Source organism: Melanerpes formicivorus, unplaced genomic scaffold (genome assembly GCF_026170545.1).
Source record: "Melanerpes formicivorus ecotype bairdi unplaced genomic scaffold, bMelFor1.0.p_v2 SCAF_56, whole genome shotgun sequence".
NCBI classification, from domain to species: Eukaryota; Metazoa; Chordata; class Aves; order Piciformes; family Picidae; genus Melanerpes; species Melanerpes formicivorus.
This window is the reverse complement of record NW_027142408.1, coordinates 3,308,788-3,336,452: the sequence shown is the minus strand read 5'-3', so window position 1 is coordinate 3,336,452 and position 27,665 is coordinate 3,308,788. Positions and strand designations below refer to the sequence as shown.

General features: G+C 42.8%; 1 protein-coding gene across 2 annotated transcripts in view; it reads left to right on the top strand.

The window, feature by feature from the left end:
- The first annotated feature begins 17,070 nt into the window (after positions 1–17,070).
- Positions 17,071–27,665, top strand: part of LRP12 (LDL receptor related protein 12) — a 44,846-nt gene continuing 34,251 nt past the window's right edge. Inside the window, exon 1 of one of the 2 annotated variants that reach the window (XM_068161270.1) lies at positions 17,071–17,390. In XM_068161270.1, coding sequence (XP_068017371.1) covers positions 17,312–17,390 — 79 coding nt within the window. In that variant the 5' untranslated portion in view covers positions 17,071–17,311. The remainder of the gene's footprint in view (positions 17,391–27,665) is intronic. The other variant, XM_068161269.1, reaches the window with a different exon arrangement.

The following is a 27,665-nucleotide window of genomic DNA, read 5'->3' as shown; positions in this document are numbered from 1 at the left end:
TGAAGTGTGTTTTGTGGAGCAGATGCTACATTGCAACAGAATAAGAAAACCTTCCTGGCAGGCTCAGTCACCTAGGTGCAGCCTGTTGTGAACTGCATCTCTTCAAGTACTGTTTGTGAATGTTATGCTCTTGGGGACAAGTTTTTAATGGTCTCCTGTGGTGGGGAAATACTTACCACATGGGTTACAAGAAAACCATTTCAGAAAGTCTTCATGAGTAATGCCCATGATAAACAATTCTTGACTTGCAGCCTGGCTGACTAAGCTTTTGCTGCAGGACACTGGATTTGCTGAATCTCTCCAAGAAAAGCAAATGGGAAAGTAGCACAAAGGTCATCTAATTTACAACTGAATGAGGTTTGAAATTGAGACCAAGCATCTTGACTGCCCACCTTGTACTTACTTCTTGCCCACCTTTGGCCCTTCCACCGCATTTACCTCTCCCTCCAGCACAGAGGGATTTAAATTGTTGCTCATCTAATTATTTCATAGCTTGAGGTAAAGGGAAGACTTTACTGCCTTCATCTGCACGTGCTGTCTAATGAAGGGAATTAGCAATAGGTGATGACACTGCTATACACACTCCAATGCTGGAGAAAAGACCACTTGTGCAACAATTCACCATGTTTTAATTAGCAGATTACTGTGTCCTAACAAAGCAATCATCACCAGAAACAGTTGCTCCACATCTGTTCACAGGGTGAAGGGTCCTAGCTATCCCACTCCTCACCAAGGAAAGAAGAACTGATCCTGCCCAGTGAGAAACTCCTCACAGGCCCAGACCTGCTGAAATTTCATTTGTTTCTCATTGCATCCTTAAAGTTACTTTGTCATTTGCTTAGCAGCTGCTGTTTGGGTTCTGTGATCCAGCAGTCCAAAATACTTCAAGTAAGGGTTTTTAATAAAATAATCAGAACAGGATGGCACCATGGGAAATATTATTAACACAATTTCAGCCTTTAATACAGGAGAAATATGGGCACTGACAAGATGTCTGCAAGTCATCAAATCACATTTATTCCTTTGTAATAGGACTAATATTTTTAAACTCACTGAAATAGTCTTGTAACCTGCAGCAGTGTGAGATTGTAAAAAAACAATTTGAGAAGTTCCATTTAGGCTTCAGCAAATTGTCATTGAACACTTTAATGAGTAATGATTTCTTGTAATGCCTTTATAGCACTCTGACATTAATGGAGTTGCCAGTTAAGAACAGAACCATAAAAACACGTGTGAGCAATTAAATGTTTCTTTGCACCAGGAAAGTCTGAATCCCAGTGAAATTACCTATTGTATTCTGAGGAAGTGTGATGTTATAAACAAGGTTGTTAAAGCCTATTAAAATACTCAGCCTGTAGCTCTTGTATGTGTAAGAGGAAGCATTTGTGTGTGTGGATGCTATTTACTTTTTGCTCGCCATCTAGAAACCTTGATGTGTCTGTGTTCAGCCAAATTAAACATCCAGTGGCTTTTGCAGGCAGTGGGACCACTATGTATGCAGCCTGAAGCTTGAGTACAAGTGTGGGAGCTATAGCTTTGGTGATAATGCTAATTGTCTAGTTTTGCTTTTCATCTTTGTCATGCACTTAATTATAGTACCTCAGCTTCTATGCTGGTCACATTAGCTTGGACACCTGTGATGCTCCTCTGTCTCTTGCAAACCTTGAAGTCTTGCAGGCCAACCTAGAACACAGTTTCCCAGCTTTACTGGAATCCCAGCCCACTGTCACCACAGATCACATTCTCTGGCCCTTCACCAGACTATTAATTGCATGACTGTGCTGCCTGTCATGGCTCACAGCAAGTCACATGAGACCCAGGACTGGAAGGCATCATACCGTTTCCTCAGTACCAAAAGGAACTGATGCAGGCTATGTCACCTGGTAACCTGCTCTTGTCTACCTTGCCCAGGCAGTAGCTCTTGAAAGCTGACCCTTGAAAGCAGAATTTCTTTACTGTGAGGGTGACAGAATGCTGGAGCAGGCTGCCCAGAGAGGTTGTGGATTCTCCTTCTCTGGAGACTTTTAAGCCCTGTCTGGGTGCATTCCTGTGTGACCTGTGCTGGATTCTGTGGCCCTGCTCCGGCAGGGAGGTTGGATTCAAACATCTCCAGAGGTCCCTTCCAATCCCTAGCATCCTGTGAGCCTGCAAAGTTGTGTTTTGTTTTTCAGCAGTCAGGTGATAGATATCTGTAGTTAAAACTTAGCCATGAAGCATCAGGATCTTATCAACATGATCATACGAGAAAGCTTTGCAATTCCAACATATGTGATTTATGCTCTAAATACTGCAAGTTTTTTCCCTCTCTTGGATGAAACTTGGTGAGTAGAATCTCTGCTGAAAGGAATCCCAGCTGCTGTTCCATCAACACCACACAGTGCCAGTGCATATGTTCCTGTCTGAATCGTGAAATGGAGAAAATGGAATGTGAGACAGCTGTGACAATGTTAATAATACATTAGCATTTTGCTATTGAAGTGTGAAGAGGGAGGTGAGAAGCATTGTTAATTCTCCATCTCCCTAAAAAGTCTTAAGAAAACTAGTCAGTTATCTTGCAACTTAACATTTGGCCATGCTGCTTAACATTCAGCTACAGTAAGTGAAAGCCAGCGCTGGCTACTGTGATGTTCTTATTAAAGCTAACAGAGCATTACAGGGAAAAGAGTGATGGTGACTAGCAGGGAAGGAGGGAAAGTTTCCAACAAGAGGGCAAATAAAATAGTTCACAGTGCAAATGTTAGTTGTATTTAGTTTGCACATGCACTTCACTGTTTACCTAGTGCCCCTAACTCAAAGTGTAACTGTTCCTAAACAAAAGGAACTCTTTCATTAATGAAATGTGCTCTTATGGCAACAAATTAACAACACTTAGTACAAATAAAGTTTTCTCTTACTGATAAATTCTCTCAGGATTGGAGACACTTCCATATATTCAAACACTTAAGCATATGAACTTCCCTAAGCTACAGGGAGTAATTTCACTACAGCTGGCAGTCACAGCAGCAGTCCACATCTGTATGAGGGAGATCTTTTGTTGCCTTTAAATCCCTGTGTATTCAGGTGAGTGTGGACTGTTGCATGACAGTTTGCTCTGTTTCAGAATGAAGGACAGGCAACATGGGCTTGTTGAATAACAACACTTCTTTAGTGATGTATTCTGAGTGTTGGGCTTTGTCACAAAGGCATGTGCATGTACATAGCATCTTCAGGTTCTCCAGGCTAATTGTGTGTTGGGGTGGTACAGAAGACAAGTGTTATGCTTTTGCATAATGACATTAAAGAAGGACAACTTGGGTGGTTTGTGGGTTGGAAGAAGCAAGTTGATAGTCCAGCCACTGCTTAGCTGGAATGTCTCCTGACTCCCCACTCTTCTGTGCTAACACAAGCCTTTGGATACCTCTCCTTTGAGAACAGTCAAGACCAGGATATGCCTTCCCCACTGATTCAAAGATGACTAACCCTTGGTAAGAGGCGAGCATGCCTCTTACACCTCCTCCCATTTATTTTCCATCAATTTCCCATTTGTTAGGGGTGATTTTCCCACATCATCTGGTTTGGGGCTTTACTTTGAAACCTGAATGAGCATGAAATAAATCTGCTGTAGGAAGGCAGACTCTCTCTGTTCGTGCTTTTCACATGCTGGCAGTAAGAAAGGAGCCTCTGAGAACGGTGGTAGTGAGCACTGGGGATAAAGCTAGAGAAGAAATAAGTTGTGCAGTGTTCCAGAATGGGCTTGAAAAGATTTTTTTAGCAACCTTTCTATCATGATCAAAGCTTTATCTTGTTCCTTTCTGACTCGAGTCCTTTGCCCCTATTCAGAGCTGTGCCCAATTACTTGCTGGTGGGGGACACTGATTTTTGCAATAAGGTCTTTCTTGAGCAAATTTTAGTTCTATTTTCAAATAAGTCTACACAGCATCCTGCTTGTGTGGACATACTAAGACCAAATAGCAGTAGGTAGTTCTCTTCCTCACATTTCCCAAGCTGTTTGTTCTGGTGAGTTTCAGACTGGGGCCTCCTTCCACAACCTCTCTGGGCAGCCTATCCCAGTCTCACCACACTCATAGTGAAGAACTTAGTCCTAAGATCCACTCTAACCCTACTCCCGCTCAGCTTCTGATACTGTAGTTAGTTATTTAATATAGTAACTAAGGCCTTAATATTGTCATGAAATGGAGTGGAGGACACAGCCTTACGTGTTCCTTCACACTGGAAATTGTCATGGCGTGAGTTTCCGTAGCTGCCTCACTGCTGAGAGCACTTCTTACGTAGTGCTGAATTTGCTGTTTCTTGCAGGGCATGCATCACACAGAGGCTGATATCTTTATAACTGCAAGAAGAAAATATGTTGCTATTTAGCTTTTTGTTGTTTCCCCATCTAATGAGACTGTTGAGTGTTTAGTCTTGAATTCTTCTGTAAAATGTTGCCTGCTACACTGGAAAAGAAAAAAACAACAAACAAAAAATCACCCCCCCTTTCTCTATAATCAGATCAATGAAGAACAGCTTTGAGGAAATGCTAGGTCAGATCTCTTATCAGTGGTCTTCAGATTCATAAACTACAAGGTGACAGATCTGATCTGTTTACAATGGTGCTCTGTAAAGCTAGCAATACAATCTCTAAGCACTTTTTGAGCTGAATAGCTACTAGAAAGTGATGGTACCAGAATGCTTCATCTGGCTCTCTTTAGTTTCCTGCAATTAAGAAATGAGCATTTTTCTGGTATTATTTCCATCATTTTGCTCAAATTCTATGTTCTGTCTTCTACCAGGGAGCAGCTACAGCAGCGTTTTAGGTTGGTTTGTTGTTGTGTTTTGAAGAATGATGACAGCAGATCAAATGGTAAATTAGTTATCTATCAGATGCTTTACATATTTCAATTTACCAGACTTTGATGATGGTCTTGTTTCCAACAGTATTTTTCTGATTAAGACACTACATAATCTCTTTGTAATTCTGCAATACTCAACTTTTTTAAATTGTCAGTAATTACACTTAAAAGGCTGTTTGCTAAGCAAGCTAAATAAATGTAGGTACTCATCCCACCTGTGGGAAAACTCAGAGGTCCTGTAGTATAATCAGTACAAGCTACTCTTCTGAATTAAAAATGTACAAAGAGGAGGATTCTTAACTTTAAGCTACTTTGGAGAGGATGAAATACAGGGCAGATAACCCAGCTGATAAGACTAGCACAGTAAAGCTATGAGTGAAGCGTGATTGTAAATTCCCTTCTCCTTGCAGCTGCTCACTGCTAGTGCTGCTCAGACTTTGGTGTAGGCATATATAGAGTAAAGTTGGTGAGAAGAGATATGGGTATGAGCTCAGACCTTTTCCTTTTTCCTGGCAGCTTCTGTATTTTGGCATCATTACAGAGCTCCTTACAGTGGCTGAGTCCGTGTAGTAGTCACATGGCACATGTGCCTGATTCTAGCTACACTTCAGCTCCTGCATCCATGTGCACTGCAGTGTTTTTGTAACAAAGGACCTGAGTTACCTGCTGACATCTTTCCATCTTGCCTCCAGAACAATGTACACCACCCAACACATTCGCTGCTGCCCCAAGGGAGCAGGTGGGTGACCTCAAGTGACAGGTGGCAGTCATCTCCCTAGTTTCCTGCAAGACACTCACAGACCACAGTGATAGAAGTAGTGCAAAAATGTATGGTGAATAAAATAGTTCCTACAGTTGATGGGTATTGTTCTTGACTTCAAATTCATGTAGGATTCCACCCATGCTAATTCAAGCTAACTGGAAAAGTTTCTTGGAAATGTCAAATGTAGAGTATTTTGGATGTTTTCAGTTCTTACTTGTTTGAGTTTGGCTCTAATGCTCTCTCCATACTTAAGTAGACTAGTTTGGATTTTACTGTGTGTCATTGCACTGCCTCCCTGGAAAGGGATCTCAAACTCATGTTTGCTGCTGACTGTGGAATTGTTCCTCTCTGTGACTCCTGAGGTATTAGAAGATTTTATAGCTATATCTAATAGCTACTGATCAAATTCTGCACTAAAATACTAAGATGTCATATGCCTTTGCATCTGCAACATTCAACTTGTTGTTAGTCCTCAGTGATGTAGATACATACAGATTTTCCTGTTTATTAACTTAATTAAGTTTACTGTAGTTCAAGATATGTTTAGCAAATTGTAATTACTTTCTATCTCTTCACATATAACAACAAAAAAATCTGTCCATCTTTTCATTTCCAGTTCCTTAGAAAAGACTCTGCCTCTCCCTAAGATTACACAACCTAATTACAAGCCATTCAGTAATTTTGTTAGTAAATACCCTGAAGATGCATATCTTCTAGACTGCTTCATCTTTACAGATTCTGTTTCTTCCTATTCCCATACCTGCCAGATCACCAGATAGAGTGACATAATCTTCATTGCTTAATTATAGTCATTAGTCAAGGGATTTCTGCCTCAGACACATAGCTTATGAGCAGCCTGTTGCAAAGATTATCAACAGGTTTTAAAAATAAGCCATTTGACATTTGAACACAGTTTGCCAGTCCCCCAAGAAGAACAGTGAGACAGTAAATATCTATTTATCACCTGAAGGGTGCTATGTGGTGAACAAGCACGGTAAGAGGAAGGTTCATACAGAGCATCCATTGCTAAAGTGTGTTCACTTTGGAATGCACTGCAGTTTAGAGTACTTTCTTGTGACATATAAATGATGAATGTCTGTTTACATGCATATCAAAAATGTCTGTATATTCCTTATGTGGGCTGGGGGGTTCTTAGAGGGAGGGAAATAACAGGGAGGGAATCTTGAAATTCCAACAAAATCTAGTTTGTGAGCAGATCTGCACTCCCAGCCCTGAATTTCACCTGAGAGTTCCAGGTGTTCAGTGCAAGTCTCTACATAGGGAGCACTTCCCAGGAACAGAAAAACTGAATCACAGACCCTATCTTGGTGCAGGGTACTTGCTGCTTTACTCTGAATCTTGGCTTCATGGACTCCTTGAGGTTGGAAAAGACCTCCAGGATCATGGAAGCCAGCCATTACCCTAACATTGCCACTAAATCATGCTCCCAAGCACCACATCTAGATGTTTTTTGAAGGTGGTTGTATCTTTTGCTTTTGCATTCTCCTTGTGGTTTGAGAGTTTTTGTTTGCTTGGTTGGTGGTTTGGCTTATCTAAAGAAAGCAGATAAACAGGCTTTCTACTCATGAGTTGCACCACAAAAGAGCCTGCTGCATTTCCCAGTATACATTTTTATGGCTGTACTGGTCTTCTACAGAGGCAGTTCTTCAATTCAGTGTACTGTGTATGCTATGGTGTACTTGAAATCAGAGTGCTTTGAGCAGTGGGTGCTGTGCATTCATGAAATGAGACATCCACCTTTGCCATCTTCCCAGTTTAAATGGAAATGGCGAGTAAAGGGGGCATTACCTCATTCTTTACCTTAGAAAGTCAAAAGGCTCTGTTGGTTTGTGTGTGTTTGGGTTTGTTTTTCCCCTCAGGGTCACTGAGGATAATTGCAGCAGAGTCCAAAATTTATCTCTCGATTTAATGCCAGTTTGTCCCAGATATCATGGAAGTCCTGTCAGCAGCACTCCAGTCTTGTATTATTCTTGACCTTCCTGTTGTTCTCTTCTGCCAAAGCCTAAATGTCACAATTTGTAGATCTTACAGCTAGGCTGGACTATCCTATGCAGAACTCTGTCCTGGAAGTAAGACTTTAGCCTGGGTCTGTTTAATGGGTGGTTGAAGTAGGCAGAAAACTGAAATATCCGTGATAGGTTCCACTTCTCCAAGCTACTGGTAGGAAGAGCAGGACAGTAGTAACTAATGAGAAGAGCTTTCGAGTTCATAGAGACGTTGCAGCAATGTGTGGGGCTTTTAGTGACCTTTCCTTTGTCAAGGACACTTCAATTGTTAGAGTAACCAGCAGCATATCTGTACAGAGCCTGGCTAGGAGACACCAGCATGCTCACTGCAAACCTCAGCCAAGCTGGAAGTTCTCTTGATAGGTTTCTTGATGTCCCAGATTGTTGGAATGAAGTTTCATAGTTCTGCCCCTATTTTCAGCAGGTTTTATCTCCTACAGGAAGAAATTGCCAGACCAAGACAGAGATTTGCTCCTGCACTTTTATGTCTACATTCAGGCTGGGAAGTTGAAGTCTTCCAAGGAAGCAACCAAGTGAGTTTTATCTTCTCCTCGGTGTCTACAGCAGCTTCTCTAGAAAGCTTTATCTGTTTAAGGGATTTAGAGATTAACACCATGGCCAAAGTGTATACTGTCTCAGGACACATGGATTAAGTGTGAGGAAATATTGGCTTTCTTGCAAGTTTTTATCTTTCCAGCTCTAGATCTGTGATGAATAAAGGAGGGGGAGGAGGGCACACAAGGGAGCAAAATGAGAGCCCGGTGCTGCGGTGCCAGCTAGCTAGGTTATTGTGACACTAACCAGTCATCAGGGAAAGGATTGCAGATAGTGATGGAGGGTTTATTACTTACTGACAGAGCCTTTGTCTTTACCCTTTTGCTCTGGATGGCCATGAATAAACAAGTAAAGTTTGAATGCTGTGAAAAATAACAAGACGTCCTTCTGAATTTTAAGAGCCCCACACGCTAGTTCGGGAGAGAATAATCCCAGCTGCCAGCATTTCTAGGAGTCCCAGATATCTCCTGCAATGCAATTATGCAGGCTCAGTAGAAAACTATTCTGCACATTTGGAGCTAAAGGACAATATAATAAATGACTGCAGTGAACTACATTGCTATTGCATCAGATTGCATCTGAATCCACTACCAGTGGGTTTTCTGGTGCTGGAAATCTGCCCTTCAGGATCTCATTGTCCTCTTGTTTGTTTGCTTACATACTCCTTGATACTGCAATACCGGTATGAGTCCAAGGTAGATTAGAAGCAGCTGTTTTGTAGCAAACAAACAAAAGCCTTTGTCTATTAGCTGTTATCACTTTTTTCCAGTGGGGAAGAGAGAAAAAAGCCAGCTGTCTGTTTGCAGACAAGCGAAACTCCATCAAATGATTGAACTTTTTGCAAACAGAAAATTTGGAGCTTGATCCAAGTGTGATTTCAGGAGGGGAAAAAAAAAGATATTAGTGGAGCTTCATTTACTTTGAGGAACAATGCTAATTCCTGCAGCTCATGATACACCCTGTAGCTCAAAAATCTCTCAATATTGCCATGAAAATATTTCAGTGTTGTTGTGCTACTGTTCACTTGGAGTGCGTCAAAGACTTCTACAAGCCTGACAGTAATAGATTGAAAACATCATTTCAATAAATAAGCAGCAGAACATAGTAGGACTAAAGCTTGAAAGGGAAAAATGAGGTGCAGAACTGCCTAGCACAGTGGAGAATTAAAATGTAAATCAATTAAGTCTAGTCCTAAATGTATTTTTCAGTATATTGAGATGCTCCTCCAAATGGTCACGCTAATTGTAACCCACTGATCTCTGGCTACAGGGCAACTGTTGTGGCTCTCCCACTCTCACTCACAGCAGATGCACTGAAAAATGCAAATGGGATTTAGGCACCCAGGCTTTAATTCACTTCTGCAGCTCTAATGACTAGATGCAAAATGTACTCTGAAGAGTAAGTGACAGAATGTGAATGTCATAATCTTAATCTTCCTTCTACATTTTCTTGTATTTTAATTAGAAGATGGAAGAATGCTCCAAGAACATGTAGGACATCTTCCTTCACTACAGGATATCACCCTACCACAAGGTCTAATTAAAATATTGAATTATCAAACTCAGAACACTTTAATTGAGGTTGCTGAACATTGTTCCTGAATGTACATCTTCAGGAATATGAACAGAGTCTTGAAATGCACTTACTCTGTCCTCTGTGCAGTCTAATACAGTTTTGCTTTCACCAATCAAGGTTGTATCTTAGACTTCAAATCAAGGCAGTTTGGCCAGAGTAGACTAGAATGATCTATAAGATACATTGTTAAATGGAAACAAGCTATAAAATTAACTGCTTTGAGTTCTAATTTACATGTGTATTCTATGCAAACTTCAGATCTTGAAGTTCTTGCTTATGTTGGGAACTTCCAGAGCTTTGCAAATCCCTGGCAGTCTTCGTATACTCCCATGTGGGTTTTGACACAGCTTAAATGGGTGGGCACATGATAGTATTGCCAAGTTCACAGAATCACAGTCAGGTTGGAGAAGACCCCCAGGATAACAAAGTCCAACCAAGAATCCTACTCTACAAGGGTCACCCCTAAACCATATCCCCAAGCACCACATCCAAACCACCTTTAAACACATCCAGGGTTGGGGACTCCATCACTTCCCTGGGCAGCTCATTCCAATGCCCAACCACCCTTGCTGGGAAAAATGTTTCCCTAACCTCCAGTCTAAACCTGCCCTGTTGCATCTTGAGGCCATTCCCTCTTATTCTACCACTAATTACCTGTGAGAAGAGACTAGCACCAAGCTTTACACAATGTCCTTTCGGGTAGCTGTAGAGAGCAATGAGCTCTCCCCTCAGCCTTCTCTTCTGCAAACTAACCATCCCCAGCTCCTTCAGTTGCTCTTCATCAGACTTATTCTCCAGGCCCTTCACAGCTTCCTTGCCCTCCTCTGCACTGCTCCAGCACCTCCACATCTCTCTTGTATTGAGGTGCCCAAAACTGGACACAACACTCGAGGTGGGGCCTCACCAGAGCTGAGTACAAATGGACAATCCCTACTCCTGCTGAACACAGCATTTCTAATCCCAGCCAGGATGCCGTAGGCTTTTTTGGCCACCTAGGCACACTGATGACTCATGTTCAGCTGCTTGTCCATTAGAAGTTTTATGAGTCAAGTCATATTCAAAGTCTTATTGAGAGTGTTGCAAATGTGATTTGGGGCAAGGGAAGGCAAGACTTAGAATGGCTGTTTGAAATAGGTACTATTAATCTTAAACTACCTAAATAAGAGCAGAAGCTGTAACAGTGCATATATATATGTATGCATATATGTGAGTGTGTGTCTGCTATTATTCTGACAGAATAACTATTGTGTTCAGAAGGTTAGGTGAAAAACTGTGGTACTCCTTGGAATGCTATTGCTGGAGTCAGTGGCTGTCACTTACTGTGTCTGTATTTAGCATCCTGAGAGAAGCTCCTGGAAGCCCTCTCTAACCCTGGCTTAACCTGTGGGTTATGTTAAGGTCTTATTACAGCTTGTTGGATGATCTGACTCACATTTCTCAAGAACCTTCAGCTAAGAGTGAGTGCTTTCAGATTTAAGACTGGAGTTCCTCTTGCCAAATATAGTTGTCATGCCTTAAGAGCCTAATCATTACTTTGAAGGATAGTTTCCACTGGATGGACAACAGAAAGAAAGATTAACGCAGAAGTAATGTAATCCTCTAGCTCCTGTAGGGACTCCTGCCTTTGAAATTAGCAGCTGTACTGCAGAGTGCTCATGTCCACTTCTACAAGTTTCTATCTCCTAATTGCAACCCACCTATGAAATGGCATTAGGTACAGCTGAGACAAAATCTGTCATGAATTTTAAACAGCAACCTCCCAACTGCTGTTGTGTAATGAAAACAAAACACTTGAGACTTGGTCCTGGAGAACTGTAGGCATCAGTTTTAGCATGTATTAGGGAAGGACACTGACTGGCTTACGTTCCTGCATGTGCTATAGGGCTAGAGCTTCTCTGGCTGAGAACTTGTCCTCCAGCTCAAAATCCTCCACTTGGAGGTGCCCAGTACAAACTGATGATCTGGAACCATGGCTACTTAGCTGCATTCAGCAAGATAAAGAAATTATTTGAGCAAAATATTAACACATGGCTTTGGCTACATCTTCTTCTGGCCCTGTCACCATGCACAACAAGATGACTGCTATCAATCTGGAGTTCATTCTGCTTCTTTCAACTTTGGGTTATGTTTTAGAAGTAGTTCACTACTTCAGACTACTGCTATAAATCTGGAGTTCTTGCTGGTTCTTTGAACGCTTTGGGTTATACTTTAGAGGTAGTTCACTGCCTCAGGCTTCCTGCTGTTTCTGCCTTAATGACCAGTGGGGACACGATGTGCATGCACAGGCCAGGTGAAGGAGGTTCTAATTGAACCGAAGTAAAAATCAAGAATATTACTAGTGTAAATATAGACCCTGAGAAGCTTCTTGCTTCAAAAGTTCTGAGTAAGAAAAAAATAAATTGAATGTAGCAAATGAAAAATTCCACAAAAAAATAATAATTGTAGGCTCCTTACTAGGTTCTTCCACATGAGCTGATTAGCCTCCTAGGTTTTGACGACTGCTTGTGAAATGTTCTTGCCAGCATGGAAGAGATTTTTTTCATTTGTTGTCTTTTGTCTTGGCTTTTTCTCGCCTTTGGCATCTTGATGGGGTTTTGCCTTTCTTTTCCCCTTGGTCTTTGGATCTGTCTGCTCTAAAATGAAAATATTAACAGTTTAGTTCTTCATTCTGTCCATGAAGCCACTGAAGGGTTGTGGTCCTCTGACACTGTGCAACCACTTCAGAAAACCACTGATGCTTATCTAGTGCACTGGAAATCCTGTAGCAAAATCATGGTAACAGAGTGGCTTTCATGCCACTTCTGGCCCTGTTACTCAGGATGCAGCAGATGAATGAAGGGTAGCACCATACCTGTTGATCTTGCTTGCCACTGAGGTCCACAGTAAGAGTTAAGCTGCTTTAGTAACCAGTAAGGAAAACCAAAAGCAGTTTTCACAGTGGTAGTGTTGCCATGTAGTTACTCACCTAAGCATTATGTTACATGATGTAATGGCAGGCTGAATTAGGTCATGCTTTGTTACATGGCTTATTCCAAATTGAAGTTCCTTCTGTTTAATTGTTCTTGCAGCAGCAACGTACTTTAAGTGAACAGGCTTGGGCAACATTTCCAGAAATGTTTAAAAGTACAAAATTAGTCAATAGTAATTCATGCAGCACATGACAGAAGCGATTATTGTCAGAGAAACTACAGAGCCTGTGACTACAACTCATGATTAAAGCTGAACACTCACTTGAACATAAAACAATTGTTATATTTAAAGCATAATATCCAGTACATGTAAGAGAGTTCAGATTCATATGACTGACAAGAAAAAATAACCACTCTTACATTAAGGGGATGAATTACTTGTAGTTGAGGTAACAAATTTTGTAGGCAGTACACAAATCCCTTTCTCCTGCAGGGCATCCAATGACTGTTCAGATTCTAGGTGAAGAGCTTACAAACTGCCTGCAAACACACCCTCAGGTGGTAAAGCAAGGGAAAAGAGCAGTGACTTAAGACTCCAGCTTGAGGAAATGAATGTGTGAATCCCAGAAGCAGCCAGCGGGGCACAGCTACACTGCAGCTACACTGTCACTGGCTCCAGAGATACTTCCTTTGCAGTTAACTGAGCTGTATTTTGACTGTTTTCCACTGCACAATGTACAGCACATCCTGTCTTAATATAGTCCTTAGCACAATGGGACTCTTGACTGGCTTCTAGACTGCACAATGATACTAAAACAAATACAAGGGAAGTAAATGATCACTTCATACATCTGATATGTTTCCTCCAGAATGCAACACCAATTCTAACAGGTATACCCGCACCGTGCAGGCAGACTCTGAATTACGCTGTATATCTTTAACACAATGGCCTTAATCCAGACATTTCTGGCACCATCTTCTGCTGTCTTTCATCCTTTTGTGGTGAAATTATGCAGGGTACTCTAGATGAGGTAGCTGTGGTCTAGCATTAACATAGGACAAAAATCTAGTTTATCAGCAGCCTTTAAGCAACTGCTGTGCAAACAATTGTCTGTTAATAAAAATAATCACTGAATAGGTGGAACAAATAATGTTTGCCCCAGTTCTCATATGCTGTGCTGCAAAACAAATGCAAGCCAGGAAGAGAAATCTTTCTGCTGCTGCATTATTTTCTTTATGCTTTAAGTTGATAAAGAATTGATCTTGAAAAAACAATATTACAAAATAAGAATATTTAGAACTGTGTTGATGCCCTTCTGATTAAAATACTTGAGGCCTGCAAAAAACAGGTGAAGAAAATGTCAGTGTGACAGAGGTCTCACCAAAAATTAAATGCTGGTATTGAACATGGCAATGTTTCTTATGATGTCACCTGCAGGGGAGGTTAGGGGACAGAAAATAGTAAGATTGGTAAATGAAAACCCCTGTTACTTCATTTGGCTGAGATCTAGTCAATATCTTAAGTCTTCACCATTCTTACTGTGTATTAAAATGGTGCAAGAGATCCCATCCAGGACTTGGCATTAGCGAGACACTTTAAGGTTGTCTCCTACAATTTTCCAGAGAGAGCAGGAAGAAAGAGAGAGAAATAAACTGAGGAGAAATTTTACAACGACTAATGAAGCTGCTGTTAAATCTGCGGGGGGGGGGGTGGGGGGGTGGGGTGTGGCATTTGCTAATAGCATAGCCTGAAGAGACCAAGGAAAGGGAGAACTGATGAAAAGAAAAAAATAAATCAATATAGAAGAGCAAGGACGGAGAGAAGGAAGCACATGTGGCAGGCAGTGAAGTGAAGCTGAAGTGACTGTAAACAACCAACTGCTAAAAAGAAAACAATGTCTAAAGTAAAACTACAGGAGAAAAAAACATATGCTGATATCTTTAGGAGGTGCCTGATAATTCTGGTGGAAGCTGCTTCAGTAGCTTCATGTACCAGCTTTGAGGTTCAGACAGAAGAATGACTGCCTGTTACAACAAACTTGGGTTGTTCAAGGTGAAATAGATGTGCACTTTCAGGATGCTTTCTCTTCACCTGTCTTCAAACACAAAAGAAAGATGGTGTCAACTTCTATGTCTGTGACTTCCTATTTACTCTTCTGGCATAGAAGAAACAGTATTCTTCTCCCCAAATATCAAAGAGATTAAGACAGCTCACAGCAGAGGCCAACAGAAGGAGCAGAATAAGTTGCCAGGAAATAAGTCATTTGAAATACTGTGAAGTTCATAGATTTGGTGAACTTGCTGAAGGTGCTACATGGGAAAATGTGGTTTGACATCCTGGGTGTCTTATCTGGACTGCTAACACATTCTCTTCCCTGGACTTTGAAGATCCAGCTCATCTCACATACAGGGAAACTGCTCCTGCAGAGGTTTTTTTCTCTAGATCATTACTTCAGCATCTCATCTTTTGCTTGCCAAGCTCATTTAGCACTGAGGCAGGACTCTCTTGCGTATCATCCTTCACTCTGCATCACTGAGAACAATGTTGAAATTAAGCTCCTGATGCCAATGGTTGATGCTTTGCCCTGCTGCCATGAACAATCAGCATGGCAAAGGGTAGCCACTTGTTTGTGCAAGTGATTGAAAGCAGTTTTGACAACATAGATATCTGGGTTGATTGGAGCAGCATTTAATCTGAAAAGATAATTACTGTTGTCTTCTTTGTTATGCAACTAAAATCTGTGGGAAGGGAATTGTATCACATCTCTCAATAACACACAACTGGATAGTTGAGACTAGGTTGAATTATACAGACAAAAGTAACCTTGGGAGGAGTGGAGGAAGGCTATAGATCATGTTTCATGTTGACCTGTCTCTATGACAGAGCTTGACTGGGTCCAGTAGGGACTTGCACTCAGCAGGTGCAGCTGTATTTACTGGGGGGAAGGTTAGAAGTCCCTTTGTGTTCATAGGCTCTGTGAAGTGTCTGCTCATACAAGCAGTAATGCCTCTCTCAGTAGCTACAGACCAGACTTCCTGAGCATCCTTCCAGCATTCTGTTAACAACTATAACGAGGAATGGGACACACAGGGTGGTGTATACAGGGCACCTGAGGTTTCACTCAAGAAGTTAGCTTTGCCTTGACTTGCCAGTAGAAAGAAACCAAGAACGTTGTTGGCTAAGATGCTGTGAATGCTTTATTTATTTATATAAGTCTATAAATGAAGACTGTGTGTTCTTCATAAAACATCCCTTTTGTGTGCATAGGCATGGCTCCCGAGAGGGGAACAGTCACATCCCTCATAGGGTCAAACTGCAACTAGACAAATTCACTGAAGGCTAATACAGTGAGGATTATTAAGCTTAATTATACATCTCTAGTACAGGGTCTTCCTGGATCAGAACTTCTCAAAGTTGTAGTGCATTCATGCTTATCTCATTTATAGCTGGACTCAATCTAAGGTCTCTTCCAACCTAAATGACTCTTGGGGGGGGGGGGGCGGGGAGAGGAATGAAGCAAAATAAAGTAGCCCCCGTAGCAATGGCCATTCATGGAGCAAGAGCTCTGGTCTGATCAAACGCATCTTTTCTCATGGTATAGTTATGGAGCCCTGGTTAAACTTGGCTTTCCTCAGGAATGGTAATACTTTGTTTTCCCAAGCAGATCCGTTGATCTGGTGGCACAGAGACAAGAGCTTCTCCTGGCCTGCAACAGCCACTGCAAAATTCAAGCTAGATCTGGAAATTCTCCTGTGAATCCCGCTTGGACCCTCGCTTAAACAGTGCAGAGAATAGGTAACCGCGACAAGAACACGGGGTCAGCAAAGGCTGGAAGGCTGGCAATGGTAGTTGGACAGAAAGCGTCACAAGGAACTTCCACTGGCGTCCGGAATTTTTGGATGCTGTGCATCTCCAGCAGTTAGCTTCTTGCTCCCACGGTAGTTTTTCGGCCTCACTAGTGAAATACGTATTTGGAGATCACAATCAGAGCCACGCCGGCTGCGGAGGTGTCTCTAGCTTGGGTTTGACTTCACAGACAGAGGCTTCTTCAGGGCAGGGAGCCAGAGCGCTCACATACATTTGGTTACTTTGCGTGTAAGCCGCCGTAGTGGCGGGAAGGTTCACCCCCGTCTGACCCCTTCGCCTTGGCAGACGCAGCCCCGGGGGCCCAGCCGGCTCGGGGAGCTCAGCCCCCAGGAGGCAGTGGCGCATCCCGGGACGGGGCGGGCCGAGACGCGCCGGCTTGAGGAGGAGGAGACAGAGACAGGGGCGGGGCGGGGCCGCGGCGGAGCGTGGCGGCTCGGGCCCTCCCCCGCCGTCTGGGGGCCGCTGCTCCGCCCCGCCGCCCGCCCGGCCCGCGGCTGCCGGGAGCGACTCCATGCGCTCGGGCCGCCAGTGCGCAGCCGCGGCGGGGCTCAGCCGGGGAGGAGGAAGCGGCGCGGCGCGAGGGGAAGGAGGCCGAGGCTGGCGGAGGCGGCGGCGGCTCATGGCTCCTCGGGCGGGCGGATGAGGTGCGGGTGTGCGGGCCGCTAGCGCTCCCCGAGGCGGCATCTGCGGTTGGTGAGGCTGCGGCGGCAGCTCCGGCTCCCTGTCGGGGGGCGCGGCGGTCGCGGGTCCGGCTCCTCGTCGCCTCCTTGCGGGCTGGTGTTATGGCCCCTTGGGGGAGCTCAGAAGGCTCCCCGGCTTGGAGGTCAGCGCAGCTCCTGTTCCTCGTCGTCTCCTGCTGCGGTAGGTACCGGGGAGTGACGCCACCCGTCCGCCTCCGTCTCCCGGGCCGGGAGGCGGCCGCCCGCCGCGGGCGCGGGGGAACAAAGCGGCCTTTCTCCCTGCCGGCCCCGGCCGCTGCTGCCATCCTTCTGCCCGCCGCGGGCCTTGGCGCTTCCTGGGACCTCCGCCGCCTTCCCCGCGGTGGCCCTGCTGCTGTCCCCGTGCTTGCCCTTCCGCACCCGCAGCCCCATCTTCCCCTCCGAGCTCAGCTGTTCCAGGACTCTCTCTGGGGGGGAGGTTGTATCTGTGGGGGTGGGCGGAAATCTTCTCAGGGAAGTTCTTAAAACAGGCTGGAATTTGGCCCAGCTGCCTTCGGCTTTCTCGCTCGCAGATGTACGTTGCTGGGAACTCTGGAGTTGGCGTGGGGCCGCGCAAACAAACCAGCCCCAAATCCTCTGAGTCACGAATAATCGCTGCCTGTGGATAATAGGGATGCCTGGGAGATGTTCCACGTCCGGCCGGGCAGGGACTGTCGCGGCCTGCTGTCTGTGGGCAGGACGAGCCCCTTAGAGGGCCGAGAGCCTGCGGGGGTGGCTGGCACTGTGTGATGAGTTTGTGACACATCAGCACAGGCCTTGAAGCCCTTCCAGGGACCTTTGCTTCTGCTCAGCCTGCTTTCCGTTCCTGCTCGAATGGCATGTTGTTTATGGCTGTAAAACCATCTTCGAACAGAACTGCTGGTACAGACACTCGCGTAAGTGTGCTGGGGAATGCGCTCGGGTTGTTTTCACAGTATGTAAGCGACCCAGTGAGACACGGCAGAGCAGAATGCAGATGCTTGGCAACGAGAGCCGTCGCATGTTTTCTCGGAGTTGTTTGTTTTACTAACTCGAGCGTAGGTTGTGTCTGTGGGCCTCCAACGTGGGAAGCAGCCTTTGGCACGGAGCTGGGCATGTGCCTTGCTCTGAGGACAGCAACAGGGGCCCTGATTTAGCAGTTTCTTAAGAAGGTGCCTTTGCTTTAAGCACGTGATTGGGCATATGAAGTATTTCAGGTTTGTCCGCATAGATTGCTTTGTCCAGCCCGTGCCTGTGCTGCGAAGATCACTGCAAATTCTTCAGTGCAGATGTACTACAGAAACCTGCAAGAACACTTCATATTTACATGAGTAGAAGTAAGGCAGGCTTCTTCAAACAGTTATGCTAGTACCTGTAACTGAGTAGTTACACTGGCATAAGTTAATTTTTTGAGGGGACCTCATTGCACCAAGTGAGGTACTGACCAAAGTCCAGGAAAAGACTTTTGATATCTGTGTAGGCTGTCAAAGTTTTGATACATCAAAAGACAAAGTGAAAGCACAAGTGGAAAGGAATTCCCATATGATAGCGAAGGAGCTGGTAGGGAAAATCTCAAGTCCAGCTATATTAGGCTGTCCTTCTGCTTGTATATTTAGTGCACTTGAGACATTTAACTTCTGGGCCAAGGTTTTTAAGAAACTCTGTTTATTATACTCATGACTGAATTGAAGTGAAAAACTATTATAATTGTCATGATGTACCTCCTCATCAGCCTGCCTTCAGAAGGTAGCTTTGGATTGTGATGCTGCAACCCAGGCGGTGTTGTCAGCACTTCCACAGTAGCAGAAATTAACACACCAGCAGAGTCTTCAGTTAGAGAAGAAAACAACCAAATACAATTCTTGCCGAATCTCATTTTTCATAGACATTTAATGAAGGCTTTCCAAAGTTCACCCAAGAATGAAGGCTCCATAAGTTTCTTTTTCCTTGCTGAGGAACATATCACCATCTGTTATCACCACTGCTGGGAAGGAGAAGCTGCTTTGGATTTCAATCAATGTGCTGCCTCATCCTCATGAGGGATTAGTTTTCTACTAGCTGTTTTTGTTACAAATGTCTGAAGTTCTGACCAGTTTCACTGATGGAAGGAAAGGAATTTTCTCCTCCCTGAGCTAGAGCATCCAAAACAAAAGCAAGCATTCACTGTGTAGTGTAGCCCTTTCTGGAGCTGTCATTTTGATTTCTCCTGTTTGTTTCTTTTGGGAGAAGGAGGTGGGAACTATTCCCTATTCAAGCATTTTACCTTCCCGTACAATTGCTTTTAGCTCTTCCAAACCAAACTAATTTAATATCAGCATGAGTCTAATCAAGGCACTGCTGTCAGCAGAGCTCTGGACTGTGGTGTTGATCCTGAGCAGAGCCTTGTAGGTATCATATGTTACTGTGTGTTAAGGCTTTGAATTCAGTAGATGGTACTCAAGGTAAGCGCACGCTTGGAGGAACAGTAGTGCATCCCTTTGATTGCCTTCCATCGTGCAGTGACAGGGCCATAGTATCTAGAATTTTCTGCTAATTAAAATCCTCAATTCACCAAGGTTGATATGTGGGCATTGAGCTCTCCAGAGAATGTTTCTCTGTTTCCCTGTAGTTAGTGATTTTTTCAAACCAACCTTCTGATGATGACTATAATTATCAAACTCTGAGAAGGAGGAATACTGATGAGTGAAATATTGGAATAGCATCGACTAACGAGAATTACAGCTTGGGTAGTGGGATGTTGGGCAATGGTATTTGTTCTTAATATGTCTGACCTTTCTTGGTGGCTTGGAAGTTTTGTATCCAAGAAATAAATGGTTGTATGTGTCTCTCTAGAATCCTGGCATGGTTTTTACTGTGGCAAGTATGATGACGTTTCTGCATGTGTCAAAGGCCTTTGCAGTTAATCTGAGTTCAGAAGACAGCTGCCTCTGTGGCAGAGTGATTTCTTTAGGAAAATGTCATTTGGGAAATTGTCCTCTTCTCAAGGGCAGCATTTTTCAAACTGCAGTTTTGATGGTGATTGACTGGAAATCAAATGGGTGTTACATTTTTGTTAAAACACGAGCTTAGAGAACTGAATTCCTAATGTTACCATATTTAACACTCAGCAGGGTGATGATTTGTGTCCTAATGGTACTGTGATGCAGGGGTTGGTGTTCTGGAGTAAAAGTTGAGTTATGAAAAGTCTCTGAGGGAATGTTGTGTGAAAGCTGGGAGGTGCCTGTTCTGGGAACAAAGTCCAGAAGCATGGGTACTTGGCTGCTTCAGATTTCTGGGAAGTCAAACTTCTTATGGTCTTAACTATGCTTCTCACCCAGATGCATTGCTTAGAATTCTTGTCTCACTGACCAGAAAACCACAGGGGACTTCTGTAGTGCTCTGTATAGTTGGTAGTAGTCAATGCAAAAGTACAGTAGGTAAATTTCCCTGGGCTTCACCAGCTGTGATGAGTATCAAAGAAAAGTGCTTGAAATAGTAGGACAATGAGACTGAAGTGTTCAGAGGTAGAGGTGGGGGCAAATAAGGAGAATTATGACTGATCTCTATTTTTGGTATGGGTTTGGATTTATGGAGTGCATTTGAGGCACCAATGCTGGAGAAACATGAGCAGAGGTCAGAAAATAATTATTCACAAAGATTACAGTTGAAACAATGTTCCATGTTAGTACTGAGCCTGGCATGCTATTGACATTATTCTGGTTGTTTAAAGAAATACATATTGCACTTACATAACCTTGAAAACAGTTTGAGGTTGGAGCAATTCTAGGTTTCTATGGTAGAAAAGTTGCTTACAACAAGGTTGTGTGTGTGTATACATATGTAATTAATTGTTCATTTGGGTTTAGGATAAGACAGGTAAAATTGTCATAAAAGGTCACTGGTCAGGACTCAGTTTTAGCTGCATGTCAGTTTGCTAATGAGGATGTGAGGAAGAATAAAGGGTGGTTCACCTTTTCTTGAAAATTGCCTGAACCATGTACGCAAACCAAGTCTGCCAGGCAGTTAGTTTAATTTTCTCAAGAAGCTGAACTGTAAAGCCAGAACAGACTGTCCTAAAGCAATGACTTAGCTTAATAAATTGTTGTGCCTTAAACTCTTCAGTCTGCTCTTCAGCAATACTTTTGTCACATACTGAACAGATACTTTGCTGAGCAGTAAATCACATTATTGTCTAAACTGCATAGTGTTGTAGTCCTTGAAGCAAAAATGTCTTTGTTTTAATGCCATAGGAATTTATATTGTGTAATAAGTCGATCATATGTTAAATTGTGCAAGTATATACATACTCAGCTGACTGTTCAGAGCCACAGTTAAGTCTTAAGTCCAAGAATCTACAAGGTTGTGTGGACAGTCTTTAAAGCACTTGTTCATTCAAAGGGAGAAAAACCCCACTGTATGCTAGACTGCCTCGTAGCAGAGCAAGCTTGGAAATGCACTGTAAGGCGCTTGTTAGGATTGTTGTTATACACTAAAGGAAGCAGTCGTCAGAAAGAGCAGAGAGGTACTTGTAACTGGAATCAGGACAGAAGCCACCTGACTCCATTCCTGTCATCAGAGCAAAGCATATAATTAGCATGACTTTTTCAGCTCTTTCTGGCTTCGCTAGGAGAGGAGGAGTTCTGCTGGATTAGTGTTGGAAGGGCTCTACAGGTGAAGCTGTTTGTCTCCTTTGCTTTAGTCACTCCTATTTCAGTATCAAATAGATGTACACTGTATGAGTATGATATTCAACTAAGCCCTAAATACATTGCTTTGTGTTTGTCCTGGCCAAAGGTTGCAATTATGATCAGTCTTGTGGTTCATTAACAGATCTCAAATTTCTGAAGCTAATGTCTTTGGTATGTGATGTACATCCCTTCACACATCATTTGTCTTGTACCCTACGCCTCAGTGCCCCAAGCTGTAGACATTACTGTCACACTTGTTAAGTATAATGCACTGGTTTCCTCAGTTTTTGAAAAAATCATGAGCTGTTGGTACTGTGTAAATGCTGTTGGTACTGTATAAATGCTGTGGCCTCCTTCTCCAGGTGTTCTCTCTCTTTTCCAAGTTTAGTGTTCCTTTTATATCGTCCTAGATATTTAATGATGGTGTTTAACACTGGATCAGCCGAGATACCCAACAAGGCATTAATTGAAAGAGTGTGATTTGTCAACAACTGTGGATGTTTTTGCCTTGCATGCAGCTCAGAATTCCTAGCTGTAACATTTTGCAGTGCTGATTATTACTGACTGTTGGTCAGCAGGATTCAGCCTGCTTACTTAACATGGTTGTAGGAAAATGGTGAGTACCTATGCACTTGATACTGTGGAAGCTGGTTGTAGATCCAAGTCTCTGTTCATCTCCTTAGTAGAAATAAATGCTCCAAAGAGTTTATAGCAGACTATATGATAACATACTCTCCAGAACTGTGTTGTTCTGACTCTTTTGTGTGTGTTTCTACACTTCATTTTTTGCTGCAGTTGGTGCTTTACTGATTGAAGGCGTGCAGTTGCATTGAAATATGTAGTATTGATTCTTGGATCTAAGTTAAATGTAGCATAATTGACAGATCAGTGCACATACTTCAAAAGCATTTTTTTCCCTAAACAGAGGCTTTAAATTTGGATCCATTATAACCTTTGCTACATGTGTTGATGATGTCTTTTTAACAAAGCAAGCCTATTTAGTAGCTGTCTGCTAGGTACATTTTTTTTCTGCTGTTCGATGTGACACTTTGAATTTTAGGTTATGAGGCAGTTCCTGTATAACTCTTTAAACTGTTTTGCAAGAAACAGCTTTCTGTAACTAGTCAGGGGGGGAAAAAAATCAGAATAGTTTTTTTTTTCCTTTTGACTGACTTGTTAATGGATCAAAAGTAGGCTAGCAAGCAAGAATAAGAGCCCTAACAAGTGAGGAAGCCTACAAGCAGAGTGTATTTTGAAAGGTGAAAAAAGGAGTCACATGTAAAGATTTGTTTTAGCAGCTCGAGTTGTCATAAGATGGTATCACAGTATCACAGTATAACTAAGGTTGGAAGAGACCTTGAGGATCATCGAGTCCAACCTATCAACACAGACCCCATGACTAGACCATGGCACCAAGTGCCACGTCCAATCTCCTCTCTCTTTCGTTTTGAGCATCATGCATCTTGTTAGTACTTTCCCAGACACCTTTAGCTATTTGTGGAATTTTTTGATGTGCAAGACAGCTGAACAACCTGTTCACTCCTGTAGTGAACTCTACATTTTCAGTAAAGCCTAGGACTGGCTCTGCATAACCACAGCTGACTTTTAAAGCCAGAAAACGCTAGAATGCCTCTAACAAGCGGCGTGAGTACACTCTGGCGTTGGCAGAAGTCTGTAATGAATGTGAGTTTAAAAGTCAGGGGGGGAAAAATATACTAGAGGCTCCTGTGACTTAGTTTTATTGTTCCAGCTTTGTGTCAACCTGTTGGGTCATTCTGAAAGTACAGCTTAGGAGAGTAGTTCTCTCATGGAAGAAAAGAAAAAAGGCATTTTGGTTTTCCCCTAATTTATACTAGTACCAAGTTGGTGCTGATTAGTAATGGCTCTTGAAAATTTAGTGATCTTAATCATTTAAGGATCTGCTGCTTAAGAAAGGACTATTAGGTAATTGAAGGTAAGCAGTTTAAAACAGAAAATGAAAGTCGGGTAGATTTGTCCTGTGGGGGAAGACATGGCTTACATTCCTGTGCTCTGCCTTCTAGATTTTAGCTGTAGAGGAATTTGCAAAGACTTCAGTTAGTGCCTTTTTGGTTTTTTCCCTTTTTTCTCCACATTACAAAATGCATTAGGATCCAGTGGAGAAGTGTACCCTGGTAGGGTGTCATCCTTCTGTGAAATTGTATTTCCAGTGTCTCAAGTGAAAGTAAAAGCTTCAGTTAGGAATGTTGTAGTAGCTGGGGCTGGGACAGATAATGAATAGGTCATGTTCAGTAAACAAATCCATATATATGTTCCTCTTATCACATGGTTTTAAGTGGAGACTTTAACCCTCCCCTCCTTTTTCTGCACATAATGCTTGACAATGTAATTTCCAAAGAGGCAATGATTCTAAAGTCCTAATTAACATGCCAGTCTATTCATAATATTGTTATATTTACTCCAGTCTGCTCTTCATACTACTAAGTAATTACATTTTTCCATTTGCTCTCTTCTAAAGTAGTGCTCAGAGTGCACAGGGATTTAGCTCAAAGTGTGTGTCTGAACCACATGGAAATGTCTGTACCTGGACTTGGGAGTATAGGTATTGCTTTTGTTTCTTAAGCATGGAGACTGAACTTTTCTCCTTGCCAAGGTGTAAATACCACTTGAAATATCCTGAAAGATACTGGTGTCTGCCAAAAATATGATAAAATCATCAGTTACACATGGAGAGGAACTGTTACAAAGGCCTGGAGTGGTAGGACAAGGGGCAGTGGTTTTAAGTGAGAGAAGAGTTGATTTAGATTGGATTTAGATTGGGTGTTAGGAGCAAGTTCTTCACCAGTAAAGTTGGTGAAGGGTCTACAGAACAGCTCTTAGGAGGAGCAGCTGAGGGAACTGGAGTTTTCCAGTCTGGAGAAGAGGAGGCTGAGGGGAGACCTCAGTCTTCACAACTACCGAAAAGGAAGAGGTTGTATGAGTGGGACACACATTATTCTTTCCTCCCAAGTAGCAGTAGGATGAGAGGAAATGGCTTCAGGTTGCACCAGGGAAGGTTTATGTTGGAGTTCAGCAAAAATTTCTTTACTGAAAGAGTGGTGAGGCGTTGGAACAAGCAGCCCAGGGAGTCACTCTCCCTGCAGGTGTTAAGAAGATGAGTAGGCATGGCACTTTAGGACCTGGTTTAGTGGGCATGGTGGCGTTGGGGTGATGGTTGAACTTCATGACCTTGGAGGTCTTTTTCAACCATAACAATTCTATGATTCCTCTTTCTGGCTGGTTCTGCTGTTTGGAAGTTTTGCCCTTTTCTAGCAGCTTTAGTGCTGGACATGTCTCACAGCTGTATGTTTTCTAGGGTCCAGTCAGTACTGACCTTCCTCTTGCTGATGATCCAGGTAATGCTGTTTCCAGTGCATGTTGCCTAGATGTTGTTTAGGTTGTCTCACTCCAGTCCCTGGTTTCAAGTTACCTGTTGTGTCTGTAGTCCATGCACGCTGTAACAAAACTTCAGTGGTATCATAGTTCTCATATAAATGACAATCCAATATGCCAAAGCTGAATGGTAATGTTAGTAATCTCCTGTGAAGTCCACAAGCTTTCTGGTTTTCTTCACTTGTGGCAACCTGGGACAGTCCAGCCTGCACACAGCCCTTTTGTCTGTACGCTGTAGATGTCTGAGGCTTGGGAGCAGCCTCCCTTTCATCTTCTTACCTTAGAGAGGAGCACAGTCTGCTGTCCTTTAGTTGTTGGCACTACATAGTTTGTGTGTGATTTTGTGGTTCATGAGGAGTTTTCCTGGAATAAGAGACCTTGTGTTCTGAAGGTACAGATTAGGAGGAGTGAGCAGCGTTGCAAACTGTCCTCTATACAATGGTATCTCCCAGCTATGGCTCTTGCAAGTCCCATGTGCTTGGAGTGAAAAGTTACAGTCAAGGCTTGGGGGTTGAAGGACACCCCTTCCTCTGCACTCCTAACTAACAGAAAGTTCTAGTGGTGCTTGATAGTGAGTTTTTTGAATTACTATGAAATACTGAGCTGTACATTTGCCTTAATATGTTCATTAAAAGCATGGAAGCCAGGAAGATGTATGTGGGGAGCAAGTGAGTAAGTCTGTTTAATCTTTGCATCTTGGAAGTGTCCCTAATTTGTGGCTTTACAGAGGAGGTGGATCTGAACTTGATACAGCCATGCAGAGCATTGGGCATGAAGGAATTTGGCATAGAATGCAGCAGCTTTCAGAAATTAGAAATGACCAAAAGAAAGCCAAATTAATCTGAGACCCTGCTTGCTGACCAGACCACACATTTGGGAGCCAGTAAGGTACTCAGAGCACCAAACTGAAATAAGGGTGCCCAGTTTCTCAGTCCTGTGTGCCATTCAAGCAAAGCAATCACATCAGGTTTTTTTCAGAGGAGCTACCCTCATGGTAAGGAGATCTGAGCTAACTTTAAATTTGTGAGTTGTTGAACATAGTTTGTAAATTATTGCTATGCAGGTGAGGACTGTAGCACCAGGTTCTTATTTAAGCAGCTCTTTCATGCCTTTCCTGAGGTGCTGTGTGCTTCAATGTATTTTTTGAAGTATCTGAAGATAATTTATTTGGACATGTAATCAAGAGCTTGTGTCTTGCAGTTTATGGGGCTCCATTGTTCTGAGTCTGCTTTTCTGGGAATCTGCTATTAAGCAGGAAGGACATACACTTAAATGAATGGTATACTTCATTCCATCAAAGCAGATAAATAGGAATTTGAGCACACAGGCATTATGTTTGACATTGATCTTGTGCTTGTCACCATGCTGTGTCACATTTCTCAGTATTTTAAAGTGCAGTGCCTGTCTTTAAACAGGATGTAGGAGCAAGTGCTGAATTTTGTTAGCAGGTTGGCTTTTAATAGAGGGGAATGTCTCCTTATATATGTAATTTTTCCCCCTTTATTTTACAGCTCAGTTAGTGCATTTGTACCCATTTGCCTTGTCAAGTAGTAGTCATTAAAAAGGAAACCTATAGCTGTTGGAGCCTTAGAACCGATCCGTAGCAGAGCGAAGCATCCCCTGTTGTAGCATGGTCAGGATTATTTTACAACCCCACAAACCAGAAGGACTGTACTCTTGAGTTAAACACCTCAGGAGAGAGAATTTCCATGTTCATGTAGGGTAGACTAAGAACTTCTGTCATTAATCTACAACTTTGTTTCCTAAACTGAGACTAACTCTCTCTGTGCTTAAGGCTGTCCGTTGGTTTTGTTGAGCACCACCTTAGTCTTCCTGGGCAAAGTCAGTAATTGACTTCCTAAGTTTGTGTCAGCAGAAATTTGCAACAGTTAGGTAAATCTTTGGGTTTCCAACATGCATTTGATACTGTGTGAGTGCTACTAAGTCTTGTGGTTGCTTTGAATACATATATAAATACTTGGGAGGGGGATGTGTAGCATTCTAATCCATTCTCAGCATTGACTTTGCTGTGCCCTGTGATCAGTTTAAATTTTACTGCTGGCATCCTTAAAATCAAAGTCAAAGCAAAATTAACTACTTTTTAAAAATTGATAAAAATATTACCTGCAGCTTGATAATTATAAAGCAATGAAATTAACTTTGGGAATGTTCAGTGGTTTGGTTATTCAAAATTACCTTCACAAAAAGCTTCACGTTAAGGTTTTGCCCACCAAGGATTACTGCAGGGCATTCGTCCCTGTCATAGGTGGTCCACCATAGAAACCTATACAGTTTGTGTTGCTTTGAGAAAACAAAGGCCTGCAGCAGTGCCATCACATCTGTACCATCACTTTCAGCTGCAGCAAGCCTAACAGTCTCTT